This window comes from Epinephelus fuscoguttatus, linkage group LG16, assembly GCF_011397635.1.
Source record: "Epinephelus fuscoguttatus linkage group LG16, E.fuscoguttatus.final_Chr_v1".
NCBI classification, from domain to species: domain Eukaryota; kingdom Metazoa; phylum Chordata; class Actinopteri; order Perciformes; family Serranidae; genus Epinephelus; species Epinephelus fuscoguttatus.
This window is the reverse complement of record NC_064767.1, coordinates 9,885,213-9,909,934: the sequence shown is the minus strand read 5'-3', so window position 1 is coordinate 9,909,934 and position 24,722 is coordinate 9,885,213. Positions and strand designations below refer to the sequence as shown.

Sequence of the window (24,722 nt, the reverse complement as noted above, 5' to 3'; positions counted from 1 at the left end):
GATTATTGTGTTCAAATTGTTCATATGCTGCTTGTTCCACACAATTTCTGATAATAAAAGTATTTGAAAATAGTAAAATGTTCTTCCTTCAATTTATATTTTTGTAACGAGTGTTTGAACTATATTTATGCCATCAAAAGCAGGTATTTCAGGGGGTTTTAAATTGAAAAACATAAAAAATTTAATCAGCCAATATATCGGTTATCAGATTTTTTTATTCAATAATATCAGAATCGGCATCGGCCCCAATATAGGCCGTGTTACCGTCATTATAAGGCTCAAACATGTTGTGTGGCGCCACATGAAATTTCTTTATGGCTCTTTTGATAGTAAAGGTTGCAGACCCCTGATCTACATTGTTTTGGTGTGAGCTGCTGAGTGTTGGAGATATCAGCAGTAGAGATGTCTGCCTTCTCTTGAACACAATGGAACTAGATGGCACTCAGCTTGTGGTGCTCAAAGTGCCAAGAAAAGGAAAAACTCAACAGCAATGTCTCTTTCCAGAAATCATGACTCGGCCACTCAAGATAATCCACAGACCTTGTTGTGAGCAGTTTCTTTTAGGAACCATTTTCTTCCTACTGAACTACACCTGCCAACCGTATCCCTGCGCAGAAGGAGGCGTGCATCTACTGCTAGCTGAAGTAGCACCACTGAGCTAGCTAATGTTACAGCTCAGCTGAGTTTAAAGTTTACATCTTAGTTAGTTAGTCAGTAGCAGTTTATTTTGAACATGTAAGTCGCAAATAAACAAAATAATCATACAGCTGTAGACAGACATAAAAAACAGGTTACTAAAAGAAGCATGAAAACAACATAATGATCATCTACTGCTGGCTATCTCACTGTAACGAGTGCAAATCTCTCGTCCATGAGTAGATGCAGTCTTCCTTTTGCATGGTAATACGGTAGAAAGAAAATAGTTCCTACATGAAACTGCTCACAACAAGGTCTGTGGATTATCTTGAGTAACTGGGTCATGATTTCTGGAAAGAGATGTAATTTTTTTTTGGCACTTGGAGCGAGATGACATCTAGTTCCATTATATTGGAGAGGAGGCAGACATCTCTATGACCGATAACGCCAACACAATCTAGATTGATAAATTGCTCTACAGGTAAGAGGAATGATAAGTATTTTTGATTTGGGGGTATAATAGTACAGACTGAAGAGATTTAATGAAAAGCACACTATTCCTTTAGTCAGTAGACAGTGGCTACATAATGAAATAATAACCCGACACAGTATCAGATTTGCTAATAGCTGTATATGATGCAGTATTTACAATACGTGACAGTGATTTAAGACATATTTCTGGAATGTTTCCAGACTGAAAATTTACAATGATTACCCTCCCAGTATAGTGTGTGTATATACACATTCACAAATCCCTTTATTCTCTGTGTGTAGACACTAACGTTAAAAAAAATGAAAGAATTAAAAAAACAGTAACGACAGGAATCCCTTCTGGGAACAAAGAGTCTACAGTCCTGAATTGTCTGACCCCGTTGAAGCTAATGTAATAAGGCAGTGCGTCTTAAACTGGGATGATGATGCTACTTGTTAACACATAACAAAAACAACATTTTTCCTTGTGGCTTGATTTTGATTTATCCCCCTGTGGTCGTTATGTGTAAATGGACAAGATACATACAGTTTTATGTACGTGTGACCTGGTAGAGTGTAAACTTTATAAGTTGAAAACAGGTAAGGAATTACCATGAGCCATATTTTGAATTAACTGCGCTACCTGAAATCATTTTAAAATGGGATCTCATCCAGTTGACACTTAATTAAGAACATACCTCGATGCGGTAGATCAAACAACCTGTAAAAAGTAATCAAATGTCCTTTTCATTCCTTGTAAGACATACGATACCTGAGAATTGACACAGAAAGTGCAAATCCTGTGAGTAAAACAAGGCTGTGTGTCCACCAGGAACCTCTTTAAAGTTTCCTTTCCCTTCATCAGAAAGGTGCAGAGAGCTTAACGTCATCTTAGTGTTACAGATTGAAAATATCATGACCCGTGCTTCACACATGCATTAGTTAAGTGCTGCTACCTAAACTCAAAGAGGTGCCTGGTGGATACAACCAGAAAAGACACATTATTGTGCACATAATAACGGCACTATATGACAAGTACATACAAAAAAAAGTCCATTTGCAATCCTGTGAAAGACAAAGAGCTTTAAAATCAATCTAAGGAGGCTTCACTATAAGGCTTTTTCCCCAAACAAGTGTTTGTGCGTACTGTGCAGTCTCAGTGGTAAGAAAGACGTTCTTACATGTGTGGGTCTAATTTGGGTTGACATGATTTTTTTTGTTAGGAGGGGGGAAAACCATGTAAAGAAATACTTCACCTCCCAAATCACAATTTGTGTATCAAGTACTCACCCTGTGCTATGCTGAATTTGTGAAGAAACTTGGTCCTTGCATGCCTCCAGTGAACAAAGGATCCAAAAATGGAGAACAGTCTTGTTGACAACAGCAAAATTAGATCAAAGCATCCGTTTACAATCTTTGACACAACTCGTGCAATATAATCCAAGTCTCATTTATCCAGTCAGATGCTCAGTGCTGCCCCGACGGCCCTTTCTGACAGGGAACTGAACTGAAAGTGAAACTTTATCTACACTCTCTTCAAAGCCAGACTCCATTGACAAAAACAGTCATTTAAGCCTGCTGAACACAGGAGCTGCTGGTCTTTCTTTGCCTCTATCAGTTAGTTAGTCTGTGTTATGTGAGACTTTGGTGAATCTGAACTAACACTTTAAAACACCGTTTTTGTCAATGGAGTCTGGCTTTGAAGAGAGCAGAGATAAAGTTTCACTGTTAGTTCAGTTTCTATTTGGGAAAGGGCTGTATGTTTGAGGAGTACTGAGCAACCGACTGGATAAATGAAACTTGGATTTGACTGCATGAGTTGTGTGAATGTTATAAATGGTAAGTTTTGCTATTGTTAAACATGGTTACTAGGATTGGGTACCATTCATATGTGAACAGATACTGGTGCTGGTACCTGGACACCAGACAGTGTCTGTCCTCTGTACTTTACTCTCTGTTTAATAACAAGAACGTATTTTTTGAGCAAGCTGCAAGGTCGACACAGTCTTGCTCTCTCCTCTGAGCACAAGTCAAGTCTTCTGTCTTGAAATGAAAAGAAAAAGAAACACTGAAACTATCACTGCAGAACACCGCTACAGCAATAGTTTTGGCTCTTTGGGAAGCTGAGGAGCTCAGTGTCCTACTCCTGGCTTCGAGGCACTTCCGTCTCCTGTTTGAACCCGACATTCTCTCCCTGATGCATAATTCAGTATTTGGAAGTACTGACAGGTGATCAAAAGGGTTGGGTGCATTCGTTTTGTACTCAGAGGTCAGAAGTCGGAAGTGAGAATGACGTCAACTCCAAGTTGACAACAGTTTTTGCATTCTAGTTGACAACGCTGGACAAGTTGTTGTCAACTAATAACTAACTAATAGCACTTTGATACTCTGTGGTTGTTTTAAAGTGCTTTACAAATAAAGTTGGATTGGATTAGAAAAAAACATGGACGTTACCGTTCTACCGTTGGGCTAGCTGTAGCCACTGTTAGCAATATCAGTTCTATGTGGCATTTTGCACGTACATACAGCGTAGCAACATGCCCACGGATATAAATTGAACAGTACTATGGGTATGGCTGACCTAATGTAAAACAAATAAGATAGGATTGCTATAAACAGTACTTTAGCAGAGTGTTTACTCACTATGCATGTGACCGGCAGCCATCATGAATTCGTAAGTCGGGGTTGATGCGGTTGAGTTTCCGAGTTGGAAATCTGACCTCAGGGTGCATTTGAGTTTAAACTTCCGACTGGGAACTGGGAATTTCCGGCCTCTGAGTACAAAACGAACGCACCATTGGTACTTTAAAGGACACTGACAAAATTCTATGACTTCAACTCATCAAGAATTCTGTCTGTTATTGGATTCTCCGTTCAGTGAAGGCATGTGGGAAAAACAAAGTCCTTATCACACATTCAACAGAACTCTGGCAGAGTAACTGAAAGGTGATTTGGGGGTGAGGTGTTCCTTTAAACACTTAGTTTAAGTTTCACATGTTGTGTTAACCCAAACTTTACACACACCAGTTAAGGAAACATCCTTCTAAAGAGGACAGACTTGAACCATGGCATTAAAACTCAAGAAGGTGTACTGTGGAGTCGTAGGGTAAAAACATCTTTAAAGTGCTCCGGAGGCAGAAATAAAAATTGAGCTTATCAAGTTAACTAACTGGCAAACCTGAGGAGCTACATTGGGATAATTTATCTTGTAGCTTATTTCCTGTGGTGTTTATAATGTCAACATCTGTAGCTTCCTTATTAACTGGCTTCATTCCCTTTTTTCAGCTAGTGTCAGGAGTGTTTGCCTTCATAAAGACAGCTTCCTCTGACACTTCCTGGAGATACATACTGTGGTTGTTTGCTCTGCTAAATGATTATTTTTGCCTCCTAGAAATATTCACTTCAATAAAATCGCAGTCTTCTGTTGCTGTGACTGAAGGTTTGTCTGACTCTCTAGTACCTGCAGTCACAGTACAGAACGTCTGCGAGGGTATTATGGCTGTTACTCACTGTTAGCTAGTCGCGCTTTGAGAATTATCAGCGCAGTTGGAACGTATCTGTCACTGATTACCCGTTGAATTAAGCCCATGATTGAGACCTGTCCATTGGAAAAAATTAAATCATCAAACAGACACGTCCGGCACTTGTCTTCAGCCTCAGTCTCCATGAGAGTAGGACGTGTGGACGGCCCAGGGCTGCACCGTTCCTCGGCCGAACACAGTGTAGAACACAGCTCCAAACAGGTTGATGGCAGCAGCAATGTAGAAAACCATCTGCCATTCTTCTATGGTTTTCTAAAGGACAAACACAACAGTTAATAATGAGTATTCAAATTAAAATAAAGACGTGTGTGTCAGTGTTGATTTAGCAAACTATCTGGTTCAGTTCAATAAAATAACTGGTGCACCATCATATAGCCGTGCAGGTCAACACTTTACAGTTTGTCGCTTCCTCGTTTGTCAAAAGAAAAGCTGATTTTTTTTTTTTTTTGGGTTTGTTTTAAAAATATATTACAAACGTTCCTCTTTATGTCTTTCCCACCAAAGGAGATCGGCGGGGGGAGCAGCTAGCACACCTAATGGCAGACGGTGCCCCAGACTAACGTCCAAGAACACAAAACTGAAACCACAAAATATCTCCATACTGCTCGTCTGTAGTGATCCAAGTGTCCTGAAGCCCCGACATAAAAAGTTGTTTCAGAAAACGTCATATGAACTCTGTTTTTAGCCTCACTGTAGCCTGTAGCTCTGACTGCTTCTCTGTGCTCCGCGCTCACGTGCGCAAGACCAGCGAAAGCATGACCTTTGCTTACCCATGTTTACATCACATGACACATGCACCGCAGGGAGAGACAGCAGTAACCACAGTAGCTAAAAGATAATTTGCACTACGGTCTTTTAGCAAAGGACAGCCCAACATGTCTGAAGACTTTGAAACTGAGGAGGAGCAGCATTTCTTTGTTGAGCCGTATTTGTTTGAGCCTGAGCATACGCATGGAACTCAGGCTACTGGACGAAGCAGCCGCCGCACCTCATGAGCCTCAGCCAGCCGCAGAATACCGGAGTCGAGCACTGGAAACCTGGTGGTGTAGTTGTTTCAAATGCAAAGCAATGCCAACGGATGAGGAAAGTCTTTGCTGCTCAGACTGGGAATTGGCGATGCCTGCACTTGAGAATCTGGACATCAGTACTGACGAGACTGCTGCTCTTCAGAGACCGTGCATCACCGATCACCCTGAGCGTGCACACGTGAGCGCGGAGCACAGAGAAGCAGTCAGAGCTACAGGCTACAGTGAGGCTGAAAACAGAGTTCATATGACGTTTTGCGTTGTTTTGTTTTTTTACGTCGCGGCTTCAGGACACTTGGATCACTACAGATGAGCATGTTGGAGATATTTTGTGGTTTCAATTTTGTGTTCTTGGACATTAGTCTGGGGCGCTGTCTGCCATTAGGTGCGCTAGCCGCTCCCCCCTTGGATCTCCGCAAGGGATGTGAGGACTCTAAAACTTCACCGGGGTCTCCGTCGGCGTTTGAGTGAGTAGATAATGGCTGAATTTTCATTTTTGGGTGCACTATCCCTTTAATGTCTTAAACACACATTTCCTAATAAAAGGTTTCATAAAGTATTAAACTGTCTTAAATTCAGACTGGGAAACATAATTTTAACAGGAGGGAAACACTATTCGATGGGGTACCAGACTTCAACACCTGTGTGTGCGCAGTGCCCCTATTGTTGCCCCCGCACACACTTAGATCACACAATGAGTCTGCATCGTTCAACTAGGACCTTGCCAGCTATGGAAAAATGGGAAAATGCAAGTGTAAGAACAAAGAGCTTAAAAGAATAACAACAATTACTCGTAGTGATTAAAGCCAGAGCCTGGAAATGTTTATGACACAAACTGTACCGCATGCTGAAGGTGTTTCAAACATGGTAAAAAGGGATTTAGGCGGTGGAGGACAAAATCTATAATCTGCTCTATCAGAGAGCAGCCAACACACGGAGTCATGTCTCATTAACACTGCAGTGCGGCAATCCTCTCTACAGAGTAATGAATACTGAAACAAGTAACAATGATAATGTACTGGCTATGATCAGGCCAGATAAACACACTCTGGGTATGACTGCTGCCTTTCATAACAGACTGGTCGCCCCCTGGTGGCCAAATGTAAGCATGCTAATCCTGTACTGACTAAACCAATTAGACGGGAAATGGAGCATCAAGCCAAGTGAGGATACCATCTGCTCAGTGAGGGACACAGGAGGTCAGGACACCTGGAGTGACCTCTGTCCGTATACAAGCAGCAGAAATACTACACACTAAAACAATCTATCTGCTGCCCTGCATTGCTGTGGTTCACAAGAAGTGTTTAAAAGTGTTAAAATGTGTCTTAACCCTCTGAATTAAATAATAAACCCGCTGTGCAGGCTGCGTACTAAAGTGTGACTGTAGGTGAGGTTCTTACATGTTGGGTGAGTGCGCTTGCGATGACTGGTCCCACCATGCCAGGGATGGTGGCGAAGGTGTTGGTGATTCCCAGGAGAATACCAGCATACCTGCACACATAAGTACACTGATTATTAAAAGTTCAGAGTGGTTATTAACCTGCTAACCTCACTGCAGTGTTGAGTACAGCTCTACCACAGCTCACACTTGAATAATCTATTAAAACCTGGAGGAGATTACAGGTCAGCTCTGATCCTGATGTCTGAGTATATTCACGTGAAGACGGGTGTCTATACGCTCTCTTTCCCACAAATTTTAAACTTCCCATTTTGTTTTCCTGCATCACGAGCAGCAGCATGCTATCATGTTTAAAGTACAAGGTTATTTTGGTGACGAACTTACGAAGGAGCGATGTCAAGGTGGTTGATGTTGAAGCCAGACGCCGACACTCCGCCCAGAGCGGAGGAGATGGTGAGGAAGGTCACAGCCAGCGTGTAGTTACAGCCTGTGTATCCTGCTGCCACCAGGAACACTGCCGGCCCGATCATACCTGCAGCAACAACACAACTACAGTCCTCAGAAGAAGCAGACATGCTGTACTTGGAAGTCAAGAGTAGTAGTAGTCAGTTTGACACAACAAAGTAATCATGACTCCATTATTTTGCTGTATTCTTTACCAACAATGGAGAAGGACTTCCTGACAGTGACGGTGGGGTAGAGGAGCGTTTCCCGCAGGTAATCAGCCAGCTGGCCACTCAGCACAGCCATCACAGCGCAGCCTATGTAGGGAAGAGCTGACAGCATGCCGTTCTGTTGTGGACAGAAAGAGACAGCAACACAGGATGTGAATACTTCTATGAAGACATATCAACGTAAATTCCAGTTTTGTTTCCTCATTTATCTCACTTGTCCATTTCTACTTCAGATACATATATTATTACTAATATATATACTAATAAACTAATTTTTTTTTAAATTCTGGGGCCAGTTGTACACACAATGACCATGTGATGCCTTTTCCCACACATAAACAGATGTGCGGTGAAAATGCCAGTACCTCACGCACTGTTTAGAGCAGCATGCACATAGTTATAGCTGAGATAATATTGTTTTCAGGTTGTTTGCCAATCTCACTGATCAAGTTATTATTTTTACGGGCTACACAGCATTCTGTAAAATATCAATCAAAGGCACATTTTTAAAGGTTGTTTTTTTTTGTTTGTTTGTTTGTTTTTTTTACATTTACATTTTAAAGTTATATATTGGGGCTTTTTTTGTCTTTATTTGATAGGACAGTACTCTTTTTCTCCAATATATTTTTGGGGGTTTTAGTTTTATTTGCCGTTTTTTTTTTTTTTTTACAGGACAGTACTTTTTTAAAATATATTTTGGGGGTTTTTTGCGTTTATTTGACAGGACAGATATCGTGTGAAATGGGGAGAGAAAATGGGGAAGACATGCAGCAGAGGGCTGTGGGTTAGAATCAAACTCGCAGCTGCTGCTGCAAGGACACAGCCTTTGTAAAGCTGGTGGGCGCCCTCACAGGACAGTACTTAAGAGTGAAGGGGGAGAGAGAGGGGATGATGCAGCAAAGGGTCACAGGCTGGAATCAAACCATCTGCCGCTGCAGTACGGACATTGCCTTTGTACATGGGATGCCGGCTCTACCCACTGAGCTACTATGGGCCCCTGAAGGCACATATTTAATCTAGTTTTAAATTATTTCTGAGTTAATAATTTTATCAATTTTTATTTAGGCCTACATTTGAGCCATATCTCCTGTGAATGATTGTTTCAGTTGCTCCTGAATTTTGAAGCAGTTTGTGCAGTTAGTTTCAACATGAGCCTTATGAACAAATTATTGATCATCCTTCTGACGTTTAATACTTGAGTGTTGAGTACTGATGATGATGACTGATATTTTACAATAATCATGGTTTGCAGAAATGTAATGAATTAGTGTCAAGGACGCTATAAAAATATCCACGGCTGTGTGTAATGACAGCTGCTCTGGGACCATTGGAGGACCTCGCCGATTCAACACAGTGGAAGAAACTGCACTTTATTTACTGTATTACTTATTGACAGGTCTAATGAGTGGTGAACAGGCACAAGTATCAATATGCAAACGACTTTTTAGGGCATCTACATGAATTTATGGCAAACTGTGGGTGTGGAAAGGAGGCTCTTGAACATGTACCCAGCACCACAATGATTAAGATTTATAAAACAGAATCAGGTGTATAAATGGCTTCATAAATCTGGAAAAAAAGAGTGCATATGTATATTTCCGCCTTTGTGTGTACACAGAGTTTTAGTTGGGAATCTACATTAAGGGTTTTTTTTGCATCTGGCTTCAGGACTTAAAGGTGCACCACATCTGTTAATATTTTCTCAATAAGAATGTCCAATAAAAAAAAAGTTTTAAAGATGCATGACCATGAGCACCGTGTGTTTGTGTCCCCTTATTTGATTCTTCCTATCAGTGTCTGCCAGCACCTCTGAGCATGAATAATGCCTGTGCGTGATGTTGACCTCACCTGCTGTATGCTGAATCCCAGTATGTCATTCATGTAGGTTGGCAGCAGGGTGAGGAGGGTGTAGAAGGTCCAGTTGTAGGAGAAGTGAGCCACCACGATGGCCAACAGCGGTCTGGAGGTCACTATGGCTCTCCAGGGGATGTTGCCTGCTGAGGTGGACAGCTGCGACACACAGGAAAAAGAAAATAGAGATTTTATTGTATAGTTTGAACTTAATTCCCTTAAATGCCATGAAGGTGTTTTATTCTTTAAGTCTCCTGCCAGGTCATCCTCCACCTCTCCTCTACTGCCTACAGTGGAGGTTTTATTTCTTGTGTTAGCTTTTCCTCCCCCTGCTGGACACAAAAATGAAAACATGAAAATGATGTCGTGCTCTTGCTTATTTAAAACTCTATGGCTGACAAAAAAAGAAGCTGTAAAGACTCCCACAGCTCTTCTTCACACTGTCTTCAGTGTCATATAGGTGTCCACAGTCATGACTGTGTGAGTGTCACTTTCAAATGCACAGTCATGGCAAATGTTGCGACCAAACAACTGAGAAGACAGATAAGAGAATTTGATGCTGCAATACACTGAGATTATGTAACTGTAGTATCTGATGACTGCACTGGACCGGAAACGCCTGCAAGCGCTCTGCAGCTACCCTCTTAACTACTGTCTTGATGTAGAGAAGAACAGTGCACCGAGTCAAAGTGGAAATTTGGGATCATATCTACTGTACCATTGTTTTTGAACAGCAGGAAAAAGATAATAATCACAACCCAGTTTTTCTTTTGCTTTTCTGTCCATGCTTGGAGTGTAAATTATTTATTACACACTAACAAAATGTGGGTCCAAACAATCTATTTCCTGTTTTTTTGGCTCTTTAATGACTGTTTTAAACTGTATTTAAATGCTCTTTTTTATTGTGTTTTGTTTGAACTTTGTCTTGATGTTTTATGTAGAGCACTTTGAAGTGCCTTGTCACTGAATTGTGCTATATAAATTAACTTGCCTTGTATTGCCATAAAGTTAGTGCACTAAAGCATCTTTTTGGAGTTTCTGATGACTTTCTATCTGTTTAAGAATGTTCAAGGTAGCAGACAATTATAGGTCTACCCTTACACACACCAGTTATACATGTATAAGGTGAGTAACTGATGCTAATCTCCACTGCTGAGTCATTTCAGAAGTGTAGCTCAATCATCTGGTTAACACATTTATCTCTGTCAGCATTACTGCTGTTGTTAGCAGTAGGGATAGACCGATATGGATTTTTTAGGGCCGATGCCGATACCGATTTTTTTCCATCTCCCTTAGCCGATGACCGATTATGGACTGCTGATTTTCTTGAGCCGATATTTGGGGCTGATACTGCTTTTGCTCCCTCAATTTACATAAAAAAAATGACACAATGATAACAAATATTACAGGTCTCAAGTTTAAAATAAGAAACATTTATTGAACAGTAAAAAATACTAAAACAAGATGGAAAGTTGAGGTAGAACAGGTAGAATATTATTATTATTATTATTATTATTATTATTATACATTCAAATAAAAAAAAGAGTTCAGTGCTCTTAAATCTTCCAGTAATGTCTTTATAAAATAAACAAATATTTAAGCTGAAGCATAAATAAAACAACAACTACTGTACACAGTAGGATTCGCTGCATGTGTGCTGCAGGGTCTTCCGGCAACACAGAGCTGCCCGTGGATGCCTGTCTGTAAATCATGCCAGGGAAAAGTAAATCCGCGAACCCACGTGCATATCGGCCGATGCCGATACAAGTAAAAAACTCAAATATCGGCCCGATATATTGGCCGGCCGATGTATCGGTCTATCCTTAGTTAGCAGTATTTTAATCAGTTAACATCATGAGCTGCTAGCCTCCGGCTCAGCCACCTCCATGTTGAGAGCCATGTGCTGACAATCCTACCGCAGTCTCTGAATCATAGATTTGCTCTGAGTGTCACATACAACTTCTTTAATGTTTGAATCTACTGAGATCTGCAGACGGAGTTGATAAGCACCAGTGAATGTCCCAAATAGTTTGCACATTTGCTGATGAATGCTTATTTATTTTGTCCATGTTTTAAAGCATGAGTACATGTCAGTTTGAATCCTGCAGACTGGAGAGATTAGGGTTTTTGGTTTTCCTTATTTGAAACCAACTGATTCACACTGTACTTAAAAGGAATAGTGAACCCACAATACCCATAATCTTTCTCCAAACCTATAAACCCTATTTTTATTTTGTCATTTAGGACATACAGTGAAGTCAGTCTGGTTTCTGTCATTACCTCGTTCTTCAGTGAGTTGGTGATGTAGAGTCTCTCCCGCTCTGATATCCGTGGGTGAGTGTTTGGACTGTCAAAGACGAGGAAGGCCCACAGGATGAACCACACCAGGCCGACAGCACCTGGCCACACAAACGAGCACTCATTATACTGTAGATCAACATTTATCCAGCATAAATCCTTCACCACAATAAAAAGGGCACTGGTCAGCAGCTGCATGGATCATGATGATGTTAGTGGAAAGAGCTGAGTTTTGTTGTCTGTTTTTTTGCCTCTACTTTACTGTTACCCACTGAGAATAACAGGTGTGGTTGTCACTAACATTTAACATATGTCCAGTGATTGTAGGAGAGCAAGTCAATAACGTGGCACTACTGCAGCGGTTCCATCTGTGACACGTTTTCTTCTTCAACTTGCTGAATCATCGTTTCCACGAACCAAAGAGGAACAGACACTGGAAACAGCTTGTCTGACGCTTAAAAGCAGCACTGTGGTGTCTAAGTGTTTCAAGGAAAACAAATATCTGTGACTAATCAATGGAGGCGCTGCCTGAGGTCAGAGAAATGTGCTTCTATCAGCATCATTGTCAGCGACTTCTTGCATCATGTGCACTTACCTGATCAGATGACATGATTCAGCTGACAGCTTCAAATGAAATCTTAAGACCTGTCTTTTTAAACTACTTTGTGAGTACGAATTAGATTAATTTGTAACTTATTACCTCCACCAAGGAGGTTATGTTTTTGCCGGCGTTGGTCTGTTTGTCTGCAAAATAACTCGAAAAATTCTGAATGGATTTTGATGAAATTTTCAGGAAGGGCTGATAATGAGACATGGAACAGATGATAAAATTTTGGTGGTGATCGGTTGAAGCGAAGTGGATTAAATAATAAAATGGCGGGAAATCTGAGCTGCTTGGCGGAGGTCTGCGCTCTCCGAGTGCTCTAGTTTACTTTATCTTACTGTGTTTCATCTGCGTTTTCTCATGTTATTATGTAAAGCACTTCCTGTATGAACTGTGCTATACAAATAAAGTTATTATTATCTGCAGTGTAAATTCAATGAAGTATTTTTTTAATCACAGGGTTCCAAATGTTGCTGTGATGTGAAGTTTCCATAACTTATTCAGGACAGCACTTTCACAACCTGAAATCAAGTAAGAACTTTCCACCAGGTCAATCATAAGTAAACGTCCCTCACCCTCATAAGGCATATTTGCACAGGACTAGTGTCACCAGTGGACCTCATGTGATGTAGACATTACTCTCCATGTCCGTGGTTTATGTGGTGCATTTTAGGGGTGATGGAAAAAATTGATACAGCATAGTGTTGCGATATTTTTGTGCGGCGATATCGTATCGTCACACAGTGACTGATTATTTATTATATAAATTATTAATATTACAAATACAAATTAAACTTCAGGTAGCCTACTAAAGTAACATAATCAGTTTCTTTGTTAGTCCTCTCTATAATTTCACAGCACAAAAAAAAAAAAGACTGAAGCGAGACGAAGCAGACTGAAAACTTTATCTGATTAGATAAAACAGATGTTGAAAAAGTTTTCCTTCGGGGACATTATTTGTTGTTAAAAACAGGTCATAAATAGCAATATATGTTATCGCAATACTCAGCATATTGTTTAAAATCGCAATAATATTGCAATGTGACTGAAGTATCACAACAATGTCATATCTTGGAGCTTCTGGTGATTCTCTCCCCTCGACATTATCCCCATCATCATCATCATAATTTCATTAATCTCACCATCCCTCCCTCGTCTGATAGATTTGAGCTTGCTCTTTCTGTGAGGCTCCTGAAACTGCACCTAAAATGCTGTCACAACTTTCATTTATAATTTCCAACACATCCTCTTTAGTTCTCGACCAGGACAGAGGCAGAAATAAGCTGCAGCGATGACATTAACAAAACACGACCCGGCAGATTCACATGGGACCATTACAACCACATGATTTGTGTCTGGCAAATATGGTGGGTAATGTGTACTGGAATTTTAACATGACAATTTACAGACGTAACAGATTTGCATGTAAATGAGATAAAAGATGACTTCTACAATAATAACAAATCACTAGAGGGTCCCCAGGTAACACTAGTCCTGTGTGAGGAGGGCTATGTTCTCTGGGACTCACTCCCTACAGACACCAGAGACTCCTCCTCACTCTACACCTTCAAGAAAAACCCCAAACACACCTTTTCAAAACTGCCTACGACTTCTAAATTCAGTGCACTTCGCCTGCCCTTTCTGAGCTATTTACCTCCCTACGGATTTTTTTTTTTTTTATTGCTGTTGTTGCTCTCTGAAAAGCGCCTTTGAGTATCCTGAAAAGTGCTATATAAATCCAATGTATTCTTATCTATTATCATTATTGTTCTGAAATCTATGCAAAACTGGCAATACTACGAAAACTGGGCATATAGCATAATACTTAGGCTACTGTGCTGAGGAGTGAACAGGACTTACAAATAAAACCAAAGTCTCAAAATAAAATGAGATATAATCAGGTTATGATTAGACTGAGAGAAAGTTAACATGGCACCACTGAGCCACTGTTGGAATGTTGCAGAGCATCTCAACTTGATTTACTCCAACAGGTCGGACCTCATCACTGTGAGGTGACTGTAACAACACAACCCCGCCCCTTCCCTCTGCTACTGACACCCCAGGTGAATTACCAAACACATAGAAGACGTAGGTCCAGTCCAGGTAGAAGCAGATTTCACCAGACAGAGGCAGAGAGATTACTGTCCCCAGCTGGGCTCCTGGATGGGACGAGAGAAGACAAATATCTGTATCACACAGCTGTTTAAATGAACACAGTGTAAATACTGAATGATGAATATATAGACAGAGTCAACATTAACAATCATGTGACAGAAGACAATGTGCAAGAGGAGGCTGAATCCCTTTAGGTACACATGGTTAATCTGAAACTGACACATCAGAGAAAGTTTCACACGGTGCCTAAAATAAGGAACGCAATTAGTGAATATTGTCACTGTTGGTTCATCTGTTGTTTTTTAAATGATTGATTAACTGTTCAGTAAATAAAGTGTCAGAACATTGTGAAAAATATCTTCTAATTGCTTTGTGTGGCGGTTCAAAAGCTGCAACCAGCAAATATTTGGCATTTTTGTTTGATAAATCACTTTAATCAAACTATTATCAAAATTGTCGTTGCATAATTTTCAGTAACTAAGTAATTGTTCAAATATCAGCCTGGTCGCTAAGAGAAAAAGCTGGCATTCAATGTTTCTTCAAACCACGAATATTTTACATTTGCACGTTTCATATGTATCATATCAACATTTCTAAGTGAATATACGAGCTGACTTCGTCATCAAGAGGTGGAGCAGATGGTGAATGCCATGTCACCTGGGCGAGACATCTGCCAAGCTGCAGACCACTGATTGAGACTGACAAACAATAAATCTGGATGTGTTTTAGGACACATTCACAATGGCGCCATTTGGTCCACTATAAAAGAACCATGGTCCGCTTCCACAGATAGTTCGGTTTATTTCGACGTAAAAGGCAGTGCATTTTGGTAGAAGAAAAAGAAAGCCAACAGCGCAAACCGTGAGAAGCAGAGGTAAAAAAAAGAAAAAGAAACTATCACACCTTAATCACAATGTTGTTAAAACGAAGTGTTTCACCCTATCTGCTACGTTATCATGTCAATGTAACATATCGGTGGTTTGCAGAAACTTACAATGCGGACATTTTTCTGGCGATCTGGTTGCAAATAGCAGTGACAAACTTACACGATTTAATCAAAGAAATATTCTGGTTATATATTCTGGTTTTGTGTGAATACAAACTTTGTCTCTGTGCTGACGTTGTGCCCTTTGTGTCTGTGTATCTTACCAATGTAGGAAATAGTGAGCAGTCGGCTCCTCTCCAATGGTGGGGCCCAGGCTGCCCACATAGTGTACATAGCAGGGAATGTCACTCCCTGAAGACAAACACAGCACATAAAAAAATTCAAGACCAAACAATCATTCACTTATCTATCCATGCAAACCATCTCTGCATTAGATTGTCTGGCTGTCTCGGTCTATAACTCCATTACGATCTTAGTATCAACACTAAAGTTAGCTGACTGTCGGCTGTAGTCTTTGCTGTGTGTTCATGTGCAACATCTCGCTGCCTTCATCGCTGCTAGTTCTCTGAAGTCGGTTTGTTGTGTCCGGGCCTTTAAACAACCTACCTCTCCGATCCCTTCCAGCACCCTGACAGCGATGAGGTAGCTTGCACCCAGGTCAGCAGCCGCAGGGGTGAGCAGCGTAAAAATGACAGTTCCCAGGATCCCGAGGCCCATCAGCCACTTGGGTCCATAGCGGCCGGCCAGGTAGCCCCCAGGGACCTGCGTCAGGATGTAGCCGTAGAAGAAGGAGCCCAGGATCCAGCCCTGTGTCTCAGAGTCCCAGTTGTACACACTGGCCTGTGAGGGGAGGGGTTGAGAGTTATGTAAGGGACTTAGCTCGATCAAATATTATAAAGCATTAAACTCCTTTTCCACCAAAATTAGCGCATGTTGGCAGGTTTTTTTTAACACAATTAAACCCTCTAGAAATAGGCTATAGACTCTTTTCCCATTGCCAGTAGACCAGCAGCAGACGAGTATGGCTCTCTGTGTGAGGTTTCTTTTTTAGTGTCTCACATTTGATGTCACTGACAGGCTGGAAAACAGGTTAGCAAACAGTAGAAAACAATATAGAGGACAGGTAAGACATTACGGTGTTCACTTCTTTTTTCATATCCCTTACTTATTCTGTCTTTCTTAAATTCAGTGCAGAATAATTTTGAACGATGTGTGAGTGCTGCTTGGGCGTTTTGTGGCGGTGCGCCATTGCACCTCGACAGATAAGGGGCTACTATTAGCATGTTCATCGGGGTGTTGTGTTTCCATCAAAGCTTATCAGACTCAGACCTCTGCAGAGTCATTTGACCTGGGTGTGAATGCCGACTGTAACCTTTTCCATTCATTACACTGAAAAGCCAGGTGTTAGCGGATTTTGTTGTGCAGTGGAAAATGGGCTTTACTGAATAAAGACTGAATGCAGTGTTCCTTGTTGTTTGGCTGTACCTATGCTTACGTGTACATGTGCATGTGTCGGATGCTTTCTCTTTACATATATGTTCCTCTTTTCACAGTCCTTTTTTCTAAAAGCCCCTAAGTCCACCTCTGACATGACCAGAGTGTCCACACACATGCAATAACACACAGTAAATACAGACAAGCTTTCAGCTGTGAATCGTCTCTAATCATTTTTATGTCACGTCTGTACAGAAACAGTCACTGGCACAGTTCAGCAACAGTATAAAATGGCATGCTGACCCAACAAACTGTTCTAACAATAACGCAGGAGCACATCTGGATGATCGCAGCAGCGCTTTGTTCATGGGTATATTGATAGTTCAATGAGCAGCAGGTGATTATTATTTACGCAACTGTTGATATCATAGTGTAAATGTCAAAACAGATCATGTTCTTGTGACCTCTGACTTTTTCTAATCATGGTGACATAAGCATTTCTGATGTAACCATGTCATACAAGACAAAAAAACACAGTTATGCATCAGTCCAGACTCCAGACCGTTTTTTTAAGACTGTGAATGTCACTGTGAATAATAATAACTGTATGAAGGTGTATGATTTATTCACGAGGGTGATATTTTTGGAGGCCTCAAGAGTCCTTCGCTGTCTGCAGGCAGGCATGTGAGGAGGCTCCAGGGTGTCTGGAGGTTACGATGCTGTAAGATGAGGACTCAGTAGATGTTCAGGTTGCAGTGTAAAACAGATCTGTATATAAGGCTGAATCATTATTCTGTTACTTTGAGTTTTTTGTATGTCTCTGTCCATGCATACGTGCTGTGAAAAAAAGCTTCTGATAAACACATATTCAAGTAAGATCATCTGAGCCTCGTTGAGTTTATTTTGTCATTCATCAAAATTAAGATTGACAAAGGGTACAAGATTTTCTACATCAAAGACAAATATCTGAATATCAGATGTCTGCTCTGGCCTCCTGAGTCACATAATCCTGACATGTTTCTGCAGACAAATATGGAAAAACATGGCTGCAATACTAACCAGTGTTTTCCAGAAGGCCTTTTGAAGCTGGCCAACAAGAGTTTGTCTGTTTGAAACAGGTGTGATCGCCTGGGCTCTTAAGGCATCAAATCATTAGAATACAGTAAGAGTAAAATTACACACTGAAAGCCTAAATATTTGTGAAAGTGATTAACTGACTGCGTGAATTTTCAGCTGTGATAACTGGCACGTATACTCACTGCTTATAGTTCGAGCAGGTTAAATTATTTTGAGCCTTTCCAGGCAGGAAATGTAGCTAACTAGCTGTGATGCTACTTGTGAAGAGGAACTAAACCCATTGAGGAAATGTGCTTATACGGTATTGAACCACCTCAGCATGCATGGAACAGTTCAACCAGTTTTTTATCTTTCATCTTAACCAGCTGCAGTCACGTTCTCACTCACCGTACGGTTGTGTTTGGGCCGTGCAGGGTCGGTATGACCAGGACACACTGAGCTGTGGTTGGCGCTGGATTGGTGGGTGTTGTTGACCATGTCCACCATGGCCACACTGAGGTTCACCCGCAAGGAGTAGACCACGAAGAAGCCGAAAGAGGAGAGCAGTGCCAGGCCATAGCGTGATGAACAGCAAGCTGGGGCTACAGGGTGACAGGGAGACAGATGCAATGTTAATGGGACCTTGTTGTTCAGCAGCTCAGCGTGAGTGCAGTTATCTCTTCTGTGACTGTACAGAAAAGACGACAGAAAAAAAAATGGAAACTTTTTGTTTCTTAGAAACTTCAATTCTTAATTGTTTTCTGCTTTTGCTTGTTCACTCACTGAATGTGTGAAACTTAGGTTGGGCTGCAGCTACAAATCCATTTATTCTCATTACTCTCGATCATCAAAAAAATGAACAAGCATTTTATTAATTTACTCTTGGTTATGATATTCACAACAGTAAACCAATTCATGCTGTACACTGCAAATAGTTAATAAAATGATCACCATCTTTTATAAAACTTGGAACAGATTAATTTCCTTTCATTCAGCAGAACATGTCGTTGTTTCACTGCTTCATTTGTGCCTCTTATTTTCATGTCTTATCTATATCTGCAACAATTAATGGATTAGTTGTCAACTTTTAAAATTCGCCAAATAATTTATTAAGTGATTTGTCAGTTTGAGTAATTTTTGTGGGGGAAAAAAGTCAAAATTCACTGATTCTAGCTCCTTAATAGTGAATATTTTCTGATTTCTTTACTCCTGTGATATGACCACTTATCCTGCTTGGGGTCACAGGGGGGTGGAGCCTGTCGAGAGGTGAAGTGAGAGGCGGGGTACATCCTGGACAGGTCACCAGACTATCACAGGGCTGACACATAGAGACAGACAACCATTCACACTCACATTCACACCTACAGACAATTTAGAGTCACCAATTAACCTGCATGTCTTTGGACTGTGGGAGGAAGCTGGAGCACCTGGAGGAAACCCACACTGACACAGGGAGAACATGCAAACTGCACACAGAAGGGCTCCTTCAACCCGGGTTTGATCCAGGAACCCTCTTGCTGTGAGGCAACAATGCTAACCACTGCACCATCGTGCCTAATAATCGATTAATTGTCAACTCTTAACTTAAATGGGCTCAAAATGATTCATCAGTTTGAGTAATTTTTGGGAAAAGAAAGTCAAAATTTTCTGATTCCAGCTCCTTAATGATGAATATCTTCTGTTTCTTTATTCCGATATGACAGTAAACTGAAAATCTTTGGGTTGTGGACTGCACAAAACATTTGAGGATGTCTCTTCGTGGGCTTTGGGAAACACTGATAAAAATTTTCCACCATTGTCTGACATTTTATAGACCAAACAACTGATAGTTTAATCAAGAAAATAACTGACAGATGAATCAACAATGAAAATAATCCTAAATTGCAGCCCTCGTCTTGTCCTATTTAGTTTCATAACTAAACCTTGACATATGCTAAGTGTCTAGAGTTTGCATAAGGTGCAATAAATCGGAGTTATGACTGTCATGTTAATCAATGCTACTACATTTCATGTGGAAAACTGGAAAGCACCCAACTCTCTCAATAAAAGACATTGGCACATCAAGCTTGAGTATCTTTACTTGGCAGGGTTGCCATGTTTACACAGAAAACATCATGTGTTTAAACAATACAAAATTGCCCTGCTGTATCCTCCGTGCACAGTAAGTTACACAATCATACACAGCTTCTCAGAGCTCCAACTTTCATATCCAGACTTATCACTTTAAGCTAGCACGATTTCAGGTATGAAAACATGACATGACTCATAGCGCAGGTACACAGCAGGTCTGTCTTATGATATGAGCTCATGGCAGATGTCCCTGAACTCGTGACTCAGGTTTATTAAGATGTCAGCATGAAGACAAAGGCACAGGATGGGTGTGAAGCTATTAACAGCCTTTATATTCAGATTAACACAGGATAGCAGAAGCATGCACCCTGCAACAAAACCTTACTGTAAATTAGTTAGCTGATTACTCACTCTTAGTTTCTGTAGATGCTAACAGATTTATGATGTCAGCTAATGCACAGAAACACCTGTACACTTCACCGTAACGCACCTGAGCTAATATCAGCAATGTGAGAGAAGCTATTAGCTGACTTAATGTTTAATTTTATGTTTACATTTGATCAGAGTGATGTATATTGTCTCTGAGAAAGGTTTTATACGCTTCAGTCGTGTTGTATGGTGTTTAATTAATGTCTCTTGACTGAGTAAACAAAGTGCAAAAAGGCAAACTAGTTAAATAATGGAAGCTACAAAGTTAATTTTGCTTTCCAGTTTTTATCCCGACCAAACACAGAAAACACCGCGCGACTTGGAGACATATGTTACCCGAGATGAACCTCGCTTACAGGCAGCGTTTTTGTTAGCCACTGCTAGCTTAGTTAGCCAGATAGATTATTTGTTTCACCTTTCTGGGCTTTGTCGTCGTGTCCTCGGTGAAGCAGCGGTGTATCGTCCCCCTCCGTGTCCGACCCGTACCGCTCCATGTTTCAGTCCACGACAAACTGTCTACTGCATCACAGACTAAGCCTGAAAACAACAACAACAAAAACAGCAGGAAGCTAGCTCCAGTCAGCTGAGCGCTACTCTGCACCGCACAAGCTAACCTGCGTCACGTGACGACAGGCACCGGACCGGAAGCAGGAAGTAAATCGGATTTCTTTTTCCCCGCGTTTTGTCTACAGGTGGAAAAAACAATGTATCAAAAATTGTATCAAAATTAATAAATAAAAATAAATGAAAGAAAGAATTTAAAAAAATAATAATAATTCGTCACCATACTAAAATATATTAATTTGTTGCCATGGAATTAGTAGTATTACCATACACCTTGAAAACATCTTAGAAATCATACTAAATTTTTTTCCATCAAATATATAATAAAATAACATTAAATATGTGGTATTGACTACAGTGAATATTCATCATTTTTCAAATTTGATAAAAATTGTACATTTACCTTGACATTGATCTTAGCTTCACTACCATACCTTAAAAAGTCAATTCAATTGTTTGGTCGAGCGTCTCTTTAAAAATATTTTACCATTGTTAGACTTTTATTTTTTGTATGAAGTTACATAAGTCCATTCAGTAAGACCTCTGAAACTATAACACGTTCAAAATATGCCTGCCTTCGAAAATCCCACCATACAGAGTTGTCATGTCTGGAGTGACTTTGTTTTTGTTATTAACTTCCTGCTTGAGGTGAACCGAAAAGTCATTTTTAAATAACATACCTAAACCAAATGGTAGAGATAGCTTGATCAGGTTGAGTTTTTAGCAAAATTTTAAAATGCACTCTATCAAACAATCAAGCAGAACATTAAAGGGATAAGATAAGGTGGCTCCTGAATTTAAAATGAGATGAGATGAGATAAGACAAGACATCACAAGACAAGACAATATGAGATGAGATGAGATGAGATGAGATAACATAACATAAAATAAGATAAGATAACATGAGATAAGATAGGACAAGACAAGAAAAGAAAAGATGAGATGAGATTGGATGAGATAAGACAAGACATGACAAGACAAGACAAGAAAAGGAGACAAGATAAGATAAGATAAGCCTTTACTGATTCACAGAGTGAAAATTCAACTGTTGCAGTAGCACAAGCGCATCACAAGCAAAAGAACAGATGAATAGAGAAAGTTAAAAAAGTGAGTAAGACAGAAATTATGGTAAGTGAAGTGGTGTCAGTGAGTATGATAACAGCAAATACCAGAATAATATGTAATGTGATACTTAGTGTTTGTCTGTATTTGTAGCCTATAGAAATATAGTACAAATAAAATCAAACAGTAAGCCATGTAATATACGCAGCAAAATGTAGTCATACAGTATAATATAATATATAGTTGGCCAGAGTACAGCAATATAACATAGAATATCAAATATAATATGGTTTAGTACATACATACTTACATATGCAACTCTATGATCTTGCTATTGTGTAGTGAATTGCATTATTTGGGGGATAATATTTCATCCACCTTATTTAGAGAAGAAAAAATGTTGCAAGACAGGAAATAGGTCTGACCTTTCTACCATCGTGATCCTCATTGTTCCTGGTTCCTAATCATATTAGACTCAGAACAAGAACTAAGACATGCGCTTGTTTATTATCACTGTGTGACAGAGGTTTTCTTTCTGTGCTGCAACCCGTGTGGTAGGAAAACAAATGTAAGTTTTTATAGCTCTTTTTCCTTTATCTGAAGCGCCCTCCAGTGAGTCAGGGCTTCCTCATGCTTACTGGTCCCATACTGAGAGGTTCATGTGTACAGGGCGTTTAGTTATTTAAGAACGACTACGTGCTGCCACAGTGTTGATTGAAAATGACGTGCATAGTTACATATCCTAGTACGTAAAAGACTTGTGCAACAATAAAAGAAAGGCTTAATAAGGGTTTTTTTTTTAAATTTGTGGCACAGTTACATGACTTTCAAAGAAAATTGATTTCCAGGTCGTGATGAGGAGATCGTCATTTTCTCGGAAGGCCATTTCAGTGGGTGAGTAAGACAGGTTTTGTTTTTTTGTCCAGGGACAAAACGGGCAGTAGCCGACATTAGCTTGCCTTGTTCACGCTCACATGTAACCACAGAGTCAGATGATGGGAATGATGTAACCCTCAAATCACAGGTTTGTTGTTGAAGTGAGGAGCAGCTCAGCTGTTTGTCCTCGGGCTCTTATCGTCCACACCACAGACAGAGGGACAGAGGAAACAAAGACAGGCACATGCTGTAGATGTGAAGACAGACATTGAGGACAGTGAGGTACTGACCTGGACGGAAACACAGGCTTCTGTTGGCCATGTGGCATTGATGATCAGGCTAACATCTGCATACGCACGTGGACGACATCTGTATGTCCGAGTCAAACTGTTGAGGACTTTAGGGTTAAAGAATTGCATAAAACAACTTGAGTTAAATTGCCACGAACTTTATTTAAATCTTTCCGAAAGTCTCTTGACATGCTAGTTGAGTAGAAACTCTTCATAGAGTCGCCAGGTTCAAGGCCAGCAGGCATCCAGAATATTTTTATATGAACACTGGGCCAGATGACTCTGTGTGATGTGAAAGGATTCACTTGTAATGATAAACCCACAGGGATATAATCACTCTGAAGTTTCTCTCAGGTCTTCGGAGCTTGACACCATCATTCAGCTCATTGTTTTCATTTTACGAACCACAAAAGCCTTACTATTTTGGTTTGCTCCCGCTGCACACGTCCATGTTGTTTCCAGCAACAGCAGCATGTAGCTGTTTCAAGCAAAAGCTTTCATAGACTCACAGTATGCTAGCTGCTCAGCACCACATGATAGACACCATTAGCAACCTGATAGAGAATAGCAAATTTAGCTGCTAAAGGGATTATTTTTTTAATTTTCAATTTTATATACTTTATTAATCCCCTAGAGAGAAATTTAGTGTTTTCACTCTGTTGTCATATACACACACACAAGCACAAACAAGACCTTTTGCACATCAGAGTGAGGGGGCTGCCCATGGACACCAAGCGGTTGGGGATTTCGGTGCCTTGCTCGAGGGCATCTCGGCAGTGCCCAGGAGGTGAACTGGCATCTCTCCAGCTACCAGTCCACACTCCATATTTTGGTCTGGGCGGGGACTTGAACCTCGGACTCTGGTTTCCAAGCCAAGTCCCTATGGACTGAACTATACTGCCACCGGAGAGCAAAACAGAGCTTAAAATCAAGTAGGTCTTAATCAGTAACTAAACCCTAAAACCATTTTTTTCAGCTGATAATTACTGTTTCTGGTTGTATAGTAGTGTTACTGACTGATCCTGCTCAAAATCTTGACAGTTTAGTGCAAACTGTTGAAAATCTACATTTTATTTTAAAAATGGGCTATGGAGTGCTCTCTACAGCTTGAAACCTGGTTACTACATTTGAATTTACATTACATTACATTGGAGGCGAATGACTCTTTTTCGGGGTGAATGACGTCACTAACCATCCACGCTAAAGCCCGCCCTCCTCCCTTTACTCCTCCTCCCCTTACTCCTCCTCCCCTTACTATAAAACCATTCTGTCCGCAGTTATCAAACTGATAGCGAGTAGGTTGGATCAGAGCAGAGAGAGTAGTAGAGCAGAGAGAATAGCTAGTAATCTGTCGAATTGTATTGTTAGCATAGTGTATTTTAGTGTAGGTTTACAGTTAGTAGTGTGTTTATAGTATTTAGGTTAGTTGGTCAAGGAGAG

General features: G+C 40.5%; 1 protein-coding gene across 1 annotated transcript; it reads right to left on the bottom strand.

Moving 5' to 3' along the window:
• Positions 1-1,247: 1,247 nt before the first annotated feature.
• On the bottom strand, positions 1,248-21,115 carry slc17a5 (solute carrier family 17 member 5). The gene is made up of 11 exons (XM_049599582.1): positions 20,906-21,115; positions 18,400-18,593; positions 16,108-16,341; positions 15,765-15,852; positions 14,573-14,659; positions 11,879-11,997; positions 9,596-9,757; positions 7,733-7,865; positions 7,458-7,605; positions 7,075-7,165; positions 1,248-4,901 (listed from the first exon to the last, which is right to left on the bottom strand). Exons 1-11 carry the CDS (start codon positions 20,982-20,984, stop codon positions 4,764-4,766), a joined length of 1,473 nt encoding a protein of 490 aa, XP_049455539.1. The 5' UTR covers positions 20,985-21,115; the 3' UTR covers positions 1,248-4,763.
• Between the last annotated feature and the right edge of the window lie 3,607 nt (positions 21,116-24,722).